Raw genomic sequence first — 9,616 nt, forward strand, 5'->3', positions numbered from 1 at the left:
ACTACGATGTCATCTAGAAAGCAAAACGTGCTCCTTGCACGATTTGGGGTACGGTCCATTGTTTTCTGGAACTCTGCTGTGATGTCGGCCAGATCGTAGAAACCGGTCAGGAAATGATGTGTCCCTGTAACATTGCCCTCATTGATGTTACAGTAAAATTGACTGGCTATTTCTGCAGCTAACTTGAGCTGGCTAAAAGCACACTCTAGATCTAGTACCGTAAAAAAACGTTCCTTCTTTTTTCTCGATAAAAATCTGACTCAACCCGTCTTTTTGTTCGTCCACGCTGGGCTTTTGAAACTTATTCTGGAACAACTGCCTACTGATGGGTTTCGCGTCTAAAGCCAATTTTTTTGCGTCAACTTTAAAACTGTATAACCAATAAGTGCAAAGAACAGTCGCTGGTACATTTGCCATTTGTTTGTATATGCCCCTCCTTTAATAAGTTTTCTATTTTTGTTTCTGTTTTTGCTTGAACACGCATCGGGATATGTCTGCTTTTTACTGATCCAGGCACACTGGAAAGTTAATTTGGATGTAATGAAATATTTTTTGATATTCCTTTGCAATTGAAGAGCTTTTGAACTTTCCAGCTAGCTCTTCTAAATAGCCTCTTGGTTCTTCGTCCTCGCATTGCACTAGAACAAAACGGAGTTTTGGACGTGGTGCCGTCCTTTGGGGAGTAAAAATTCCTAGCTTTCCTTTTAGACCTAACCCTATGATGCATCTTGTTTTTCTTTCTGTTATCAACAGACATATTTTTGGAATAATCCAACCTGCTGATATCATTTTCATTTTCAAGGCTCAAAAACTTTTTATTCGTTTTTATTCTAGTCAACAAATTGCCTATTTTTGTTCAGCTTTTCCCCGGGGATTAGCTTTGCACCTGTGATGACTCCTGTATCTGCTTCGCTGTAGTCCAGTTGATGAAGGAAATTGAGTTCCCCGTATCCATCGTCATGTGAATAGTGTGGTTCGAGAGTCTCTTCCAGTTTCAACCTTTCAATCTCTTAATCTCTTTGATTTGCAATTGCGCTGTGGCTTTTTTATTCTTACACGCATGACTCAATCTCGGCCGGTTATTGATAGCCATAACCATTATTGGAAACCCCTCTGAAAAATTCGCTTTTTTTACTAAATTGCATTCCTCCCTTAATTCTTCCGATGAGTCGTTGGTGATCTCATTAACCTGTTTTGACCTACACGTTTTGGAAAAATGTTTGGCTTCATGCAGCTCCTGCAATGCTTTTACCATCGCCGGGCAGTTTTTTGAGTTAATTTTACCGAATTATCTACGCATCTAGTGCATGTTTTTTTTCATCTTCATCTCGTTCACAATTAGTGCACTTTTGTTTCTACGGTAGATGTTGTATGAGGAACTAGTCTTCCTATTTTATCAATTTCGAACATTCAATGCTGTCTCTTCTTTAATTTTGATCTGAGGTCTCGAACTTGTTCCAGATTGACTGTTGTTTTTTTGATACACATGTGTTGCTTGTTTAATGTTTTTAAACCACTGTGTTTGCTGTGTCTCGCACGCAGGAGTGTTTTGTAGTGTTACATTCTCCATGCGTGACATGAACAAATCCAGTACTACCTCATCCTTTAACATTCTCAGTTAGGACTTGGCTGCTCAAGCAGTTAGTGCAGCGTGAGTCAGTTCTGAAAATTCATTCGCTTTGTCTGCCCGTGTAGGCCTTTTTTATCTTTTATGATTTACACTCTTTTCACTTTTCGCAAATAATCGTGATTTTAACATGAAAATCTGCTGTGATTTTTCTACATGCGGGCTGATCAGTAGAATTAGTTTCTTTCCCTCCGACCCCGAAGCTAGGAAAAAACGTGAGACTAGATTCTGTTGAACTTCCGCAAAGAAAGAGTGATGCAGCACTTTTGGGCCTCTCAGCTTTCGTTTTGTGTCGGTTTTTCCTCTTCCGCTTCAATATTTTCTTCACTTTACGCTTCAATAATTTCCTTTGCTTGTTTGTCTTTTTTTACTCTTGCTGCTTCTACAGTAGAAGATTTTGATGATTAGGCTGATTCCTGTCTTGGTATTCGTTCTAGTATGACCACCGCATTCGATGGCTCTAGAATTATGCGAGGGTCTACATTTTCCTTTACCGTAGCAGCCGTCATGCACTGATCTAGCCAGTTTTTAATCAACGATGAAGGGTTCGAAGCCGACGCCCACTAAACCCGAATACCTAGGTCTGTTCTCTTCTCCTGATTTGTTTATCCTGCTGGCTCTGCCATGTGATATCTTTTAGTGTGAGTAGAAATCGTATGTCCGTTATACCGAATCCATAAAAAAAAAAAAACAATAGGTTTTCTATTTGTTTTAGATTACCGTATAAATCGTCTTCAATAAACAAACACAGTGACTTAAGTATCACTTTTCAGATCAAGCGCGGCACGGCTGACTTTGGTCAGGACCGGCCTTACATCATTTTACGTAACAATACTTTAGAGACGAATCGGCAGCTGCCGTAGCAGGACCAGACCTATCATCCTATATTACTGTTAAGATTGAGATAGTTAGTTGATACGGACGGAGTTTTAAGTTTGTTCAAACCATCGCACAGAGGTTAACGACCTTCGCATAACTTTTGATAGAACGTTTTTTGCCAGCTGTAAGAAAGTATCAAACAATTTCAAATGAACGCAACTCGTTTTCCTTTAAGTTCAAAATTAATGTTTTTCAGGAAGAAAGTTAACTTTTTTAACACAGTGAATCACGTTCAAAAGGATCACGTTCTCAAATGAAAAAAAAACAAGCTTTCCTTTTGAACAGTTTTTAATCAGATAATGTAATTTTACAAAGATGGAAAATGTTTCAGAAAAAAAATTGAAAACTTCTCTCCAAAAACAACCGTGCCTCGAAATCTCCGGTGAAATGTTCGTTCTGTTTTTCTGAAAAGATATTTTGCTTTAATCTTTTTCAGTAGGGAAAATTAATTTGAAAAAAATGTCATGCCACATTGAAAACTTTGTTTTGAAATCAAACTTCAGGGTTTTTTTTTGTTTTGGAAAGACAGTTTGCTGCTCCTGCGTGGTTTGTTGTTGATTTTTATTAGCTCTAAAACGGCAAAAACGGCATCTAATAAATTGCCAAGCAAAAAAATTTTTGCAGCCTCAGTTTTCATCTTTTGTTTTTAGTTCACGTCCGTTTTCAAATCAAATTGGAAAACGGATTCCATCTATTTGCGTCTTTTTTAACTGTTGTCTCATGGTTCAGTAATTTTTTTTGCTGAGCAGCGCCGTTTTAATTATAGTTGGTACGTTAGCGGAAGGTGAACATTGAAGCATCTGCAAAAAAAAGAGACTCGTGCTTTTTGATAGCTACCGAGTCAATTTAACGGATATTATTTATTCCTTCTGTTGAGGATTTGTTTTGGTAACAGTTCGTTTTTTTTTTTGCGTTTTTCCAAGCTTTAGCAATTTAATAAATCCGTCGGTGCTTGTAAGGTAAGCTGTATTTTTATGCGCTATAAAAACTGGGGACTGGATCGAAATCTTTTGAGTGCTTTCAGTAACAACCAGGCAGCTACCATAACAAATAATAAACTGAATCCAAAACAGGAAGCTGAACCTGTCGTAAAAAACAATAACCTGTTTAACTGGATTAGTATTTTACATATCTAACTAGCCACCGCCGAGCATCGCAGCCTAAACCGATCTAAAATAAATAAAAAAACATACAGGCAATCACAAACAACAATATGGCAGAGTTTCTGGACCACTTGAAATCCACCAACTGGGTCGACTGGAAGGGCTGGTTCTGTGCCTGCTGCTGCCCCTCCTACGCATTCGCCAAGATATCTTACCACGTATGTTTTATTCTCTCATTCTTAATTTTTTTAGGATGTTCAACACATGTTAACACGCTGACGCAACATGTAAGCTTTGCATATGCAAGAATAGTTTTTCCACCTTGGAAAAATTTTGAAAGTAGGAGCTTTTAGTTTCTGTAAAAAATTTTGCAATGGTTTCCAAGCATTTTCTCGAAAAATTGCAGTTCGAGGAATTTCTCGAGGAAGGCGGTTTTTCAAAAAAGCTCAGCACAGTTTTGTCGACTTTTTTTAGGTCAACTATAATAACAAAAAAAGATTTTCGGAGCTACCTTAAGTCTGATATTAAAAAAGGGTTGGTCGACCAACAGCGGATATCTTTAAGCATTAACAAAGTTCAAGGGTAAGATTCCTAAAAGAAAGGGGTCAGTTTTAAATTTTTTGAGACAATTAACAGCAGTAATTAGAAAAAGTTAAAGAGATAATTTATACTTTTAACACTCCCTTTAGAAAACTCTAACAAAAAACTTATCCAAAACAAGACTGCTCATATCAGGGCGAAACACTGAATGTTCCGACTGCCTTTTAAGGTCTATGGAGCAGCTATAACATGAAAAAAATATGTGTAAAAAAAATAATTAGTTTTTTTTAATTTAAGATTTTGTAAAATTCATCCCCCCACAAGCCAAATAAATTACAAAGGGGTAGATTTCGCTCCTATTAACACATCAATTATGGCCAATCAGCGCTTCTTTCAACCAATTTGAAACAATTTCTAACACGGATTTAATCTCCGCATACGCATTAATAGCGCCAAATATATCGCGCGTCAATTGTCCCAAATTGACCAAAATGGCAATCTTTAAACCCCTTGACTCTACTAAAAATGATCACAGGTGAAATATCTTTTCAAATTTAAGCTCAGAACAACAATACCTTTTGAATGATATTAAAAAAATTCCGTCAAAAATGCCATTTAAAAAGTCGAAGCTTGTCTGAAGAAAAAAAAACCCACCCCGAGAACAAATATTCCGTTACTATCGTATCGAAATTCGGAACAAAAAACTCTCAACTTATAGAAATAGGGGCAAATATGTAGCTAGGCAAAGTGTTTTAACTTCATACTGTTGTTTATCTTATTATTTGTGATAAGACATTCATTTGGGTTTGTATGACCCAAAAAGTGTGCAATCATGGTTGCCGAAAAAAACACAACTATCTTAACAAAAAGCCGAAAACAAAGAAAACAGAGCTTCTAGATTTATAAAAACATAGATGCTTTCTTCCTTTTTTCCCGCTTAAACTGAACCTAGATCGAATCAAAAAATGCGAAAATCATAATCTTTCGTATTGTCTTTAGGTACCTCATTTTGCGTGAATTTCTTTTACCCAATTTTCTATGTCAGAACCGTATCTTAACGTGTAAGTAGGTTTTTATCCACCATAAATTGAACTTTTTCAGATAAAAATTTTTGTTGAATTTAAGTAGACCTTGTGTAAACTTTTCTCAAATTTTTCTCAATAGCAAAATTACAAGCTGGCATTCATTTCAACAAAATGACTTCTTGAAATCTTGCCAATGACACTGACCAACGAAACAAACACGACAAATATTTTTTCGTTCCGTCTTTGGTCTTACATAAGTTTATCTTTCACGCAAAATTAGGTAGCTTTATTAATCATCAGCTGGGCGGAATGCTAAACCGTTTTCAAAACTTTAAACTGTTTTTCGATTGGTTTTTTGTTTTTCAGACGAACTCTAAGATAAGATTGTGAAGTTGAGTTGCTATTCAACCTACGACATATACCGTATTTTAAGTTTTCAATAGTTCTATATTACTTACGTCGTTAATAACTAGTTTTTAAAACTTCTGATAGTGCCTGCCTGTCTTTTCAAAAAAATTTCGTTATACTTGAATTTCTGAAAATATAATTGTGATCATAAATTTCTGTGCTACTTTCACGGCAACCAAATATACTGAAAACAGAGTTGAATGAGAAATGTTGTTTCCATTATATGGCATTAGTATAGCATTAAATGGATTTTATCATTGTGCTTTGGTTGTTTTAAGCTTAACGCAAAAATGCCCAGTAACAGGGGCGGATCCAGGGTTTTCTCAAGGAGGGGCCGGATTTTCGGGCGGCTTTTTTTAGGTCGATCATGTTGATTTTGTGTTTGAACTCTCTGAAATCACCATAAATACCCCATTTTGACCAAATTTTCTGCGCCGCAGGCAAGCTTTTGAAAAAAAACAAGCCAAAAAAGGCGTTTTTAGGCACTTTTTGGAAAATTTTGACCAAAAATACGCTTTTTTTCTGCGCGCCTTCCCCCGCCCCCTCCCGCCTTTAGAAAAATTTTTAGGTACCTCACCATAAATAGATATCTCTAAATAGTACAGAGGGAGAAGCCCTGAGAAAAAGCGTCGGCCCCCTGCCCCCTCCCTAAACCCGTTACTGCCCAGTCATACTTAAAAACTCAAAAAAAATCAAAAAAAATCTCATTGTCTGTTATTAAACCGAGTCAAAGCTAAATTGTTTTTTGTTCAGACTGCGTTAGTTACCTAAAATCATGTACCACCATTGAAATTGGTTCGCTTTTCAGTTTGACGATGTGACTTGACTGTGTTTCAAATTTTAGCTATTGTCTCATGTTACTTAAGACGTTAAAAAATTTCTTAGAACTCCTATTAGTGCTTGTTTTTCTAACTATTATATTAGTGCTTGTTTTTTTTATAAGATTTGCACAAATAATTGTGACCAGAAGTTTCGATACTATTTTCACAGCAATCGATTACACTGAAGTGGTTTTGAGAAAAAATGTGTTTCCATGAAATGGGATTAGTATGGCATTAAATTGATTTTTTCCTTTAAAAAACTATAAATTTCCGATCCTGTCATCAAAATGACAAAAAGAGTAACTCGTCACCCATGATATTTTACCGCTTAAACGAAACAAAATGACAAATCAGTTTTTGTGCTCCGTTTTTGATTTCGAGTGTGGTCGCGTTTCATGCAAAATCAAGTATAACAAATAAACGTTAGCTGGATGGAGAGAAAAACCATCCTCAAACCCTTCGACTTGATGGCGAATGGTTTTAGTTTTTTAGACGGTTTCAGAACGAAGAGTGTGAATTATAGTCGCCCTTCATTTCGATGACGTATAGTGTATTTTTTAAAAACTAAATAATGTTTTGTATGTTAAATAAGATATGAATAACTTCTCTAAGCGCCTGCCATTCTAATTTAAAAACAAGACTGCTTGTATCAGGGCGAAGCCCTGAATGTTCCGACTGCCTTTTAAGGTTTATTGAGCAGCAGTAATACATAAAAAAAATGAAATAAAATAAAATGAAATTTTTTTTTTTAATTTGAAAATTTTATGAAAATCATCCCCCCACACGCCATATAAAGTACAAAAAGGTAGATTTCGTTCCTTGTAACAAATCAATTATGGCAAATAAGCTTCGTTCAACCAATTTGGAACGATTTATAAGACGGATTAAATCTCCGCTTACGCGTTAATAGCGCGAATTATATCGCGCGTTAAAATTGTCCCAAATTGGTCAAAATGGCCAAAATGGCAATCTTTAAACCCTCATAACTTTACGAAAAATGATCACAGGTGAAATATCTTTTCAAATTTAAGCTCAGGACAACAATACTTTTTGAATGATATTAAAAGGTTCCGTAAAAAATGGCTAGTTAAAAAGTCGAAATTTGTCTGAAGAAAAAAAAACCCACCCCGAGCACAAATATTCCGTTTCTTTCGTATCGAAAGTCGGAACAAAAACTGATAATTTTTTGTTTAACTTGAATTTTTGCATAGATAATTTTGTTCGAAGTTTTCTGTGCTAATTTTACAGCAACCGGATACACTGGAAATAGTTTAAAACTCGGATATACTGGTGTTTTATTGATCAATTATGTTTCTATTATATGGCATTAGTATGCCATTGAAAGAATTTGTTGGTTAATTTGAAGCAAATTCATTTAATTTTTTCCCGCAAATACGCCCCAGTGATACTTAAAGACTCAATACACAGTGCCTTTCTAATATAAAAAAGGAGTAATCGAAGTTATAAAAAAAATAATTAATTTCTGTCTAAATTATATATCAATATAAATGTCAAGAATTGTATCCAGCGCAGTATGTTTGAAATAGATTATAAAGTGATTAGACATTTCGTTTGTCTTCGTTTTTGAGCTTAAAAACTTCGTTTGTCTTTTCTGAGCGTAGCATCATTAACAATCTGTTAACTTATATTAGAATCTAAATGTCTATTGGAGCCGCCAATTAATTGCAATGTTCTGACGATGAATGATGTTGTGTTGTAGAAGCTACAAGAGGACAGTTTCCGCATGTGTCTCGCCTGCTACTGTCCCTGTCTGTTCGCTTGGTGGTACATGAAGGCCCTCGACAAAATACCAGAGAACATGGGCACTAAGGTATGCACAACACATCTATTCATTGCATGTATTCGACTTCGGTCAACTTTTGTCCATTAAGAGCATATATTCTATATGAATCAGCTTTCATATTTAAATTAAAATCCTTTAGCGCTTTGACGTATGATTTTGCGAGCATGAAATTGGGGTCTTAACTGTGGGGCCAAATGGAGAAACTTGACTAATTTGGAGAAACTGTTTTAGGGGCAACTTATTTTCCTGATTCTAGAGGGAGTCCATGATTAGGTGTTGATCTTCTATGGTTAAAGGATTGAATACATTGTGACTTTATTCCAGATCATGGCATGCTGCTGGACATACTGCTGCCCTACATGTGCAGTGTACGTAGCAGCAGTAGAAGACGGCATGGATCCCATCCAGGAGGCCACGAAGTGTGTCGAAGTAGTCAAAAAAGTTGTCTGCATCAGTAGGCAATAAACAACAAAAACAAGCAACCGAAAGAGAAGAAACAAACACATATTGAAGCGACTAGCGTGAACATTTTTAGCAACAGATTGTTCTTCTTTTCTTCTGCGTGGCTTCTTGTTGAACCTCAAATAGTGCGCTTTAGAAGCAAACATCAGAAAAAAAACGTTCTTCCATTTCATAGCTACGGAATGTTTTCTCTGTAATAAACGTGATAGCAGAAAAATGTTTTGTTTTTTAAATCAATTACGAGGTAAATCTATAAATCACCAAACTGAGCGACGTATAGCGAGAAAAAACCAACCAGACAGTCGGAAAAACAAGTCTTTCGAAAGTCTGCTTGTATCAAGGCGCCGCGAAAGCTCTGAATGCTCCAATTGTCTTTTATGTAGTATGGAGTACTGTTCGCTTTAAAAAATAATGGAATAATATATATCAGAAAATATGTTAAGAAAGCAAAGTATAAAACAAACTAAATTTCATGCCTCAGTTCAACTCAGAACAATTTTTAATACGGACTAAATCATTTAAGACAAAAGGTTTCAATTGTTGCAAGATAGCTGTGTTGCAACCTTAAACCTCCATAACTTTACTAAAAAAGGATCAGCAATGAAATTGGTTTTTTTTTAAATTTGAGCGCAAATATTCTTTCCCTTTCCCCCGAAAGTCGGAACAACTACATTGCTGTCTAATAGAAACGCCATTTCAATATTACAGCTGCTATTGCTGCAGTTGTTCTTCAATTACAGCAACCAAATTGTCCAAAACTTGCCACTCATCGAATTATTCAATCTAAAAAATTGCAGAAAGAAATTGATCTTAACTTAGACATAAAATTGCTACACGATTTTTAAAAATCTCTCTATGTCTCTCTCTCTCTCTCTCTCTCTCTTTCTTCTCCTTCTCTCTCTCTCCCCCCCCCCCCCCCCCCCCCCTCTCTCTCTCTCTCTCTCTCT

General features: G+C 36.0%; 1 protein-coding gene across 1 annotated transcript; it reads left to right on the forward strand.

Annotated features, from left to right (window-relative positions):
- Window positions 1-3,364: 3,364 nt before the first annotated feature.
- Window positions 3,365-8,886, forward strand: LOC134841916 (uncharacterized). The gene is made up of 3 exons (XM_063857988.1): window positions 3,365-3,827; window positions 8,124-8,234; window positions 8,532-8,886. Exons 1-3 carry the CDS (start codon window positions 3,720-3,722, stop codon window positions 8,670-8,672), a joined length of 360 nt encoding a protein of 119 aa, XP_063714058.1. The 5' UTR covers window positions 3,365-3,719; the 3' UTR covers window positions 8,673-8,886.
- Window positions 8,887-9,616: the final 730 nt, after the last annotated feature.

This window comes from Symsagittifera roscoffensis, chromosome 3 (assembly GCF_963678635.1).
Source record: "Symsagittifera roscoffensis chromosome 3, txSymRosc1.1, whole genome shotgun sequence".
Classification (NCBI taxonomy): Eukaryota; Metazoa; Xenacoelomorpha; order Acoela; family Convolutidae; genus Symsagittifera; species Symsagittifera roscoffensis.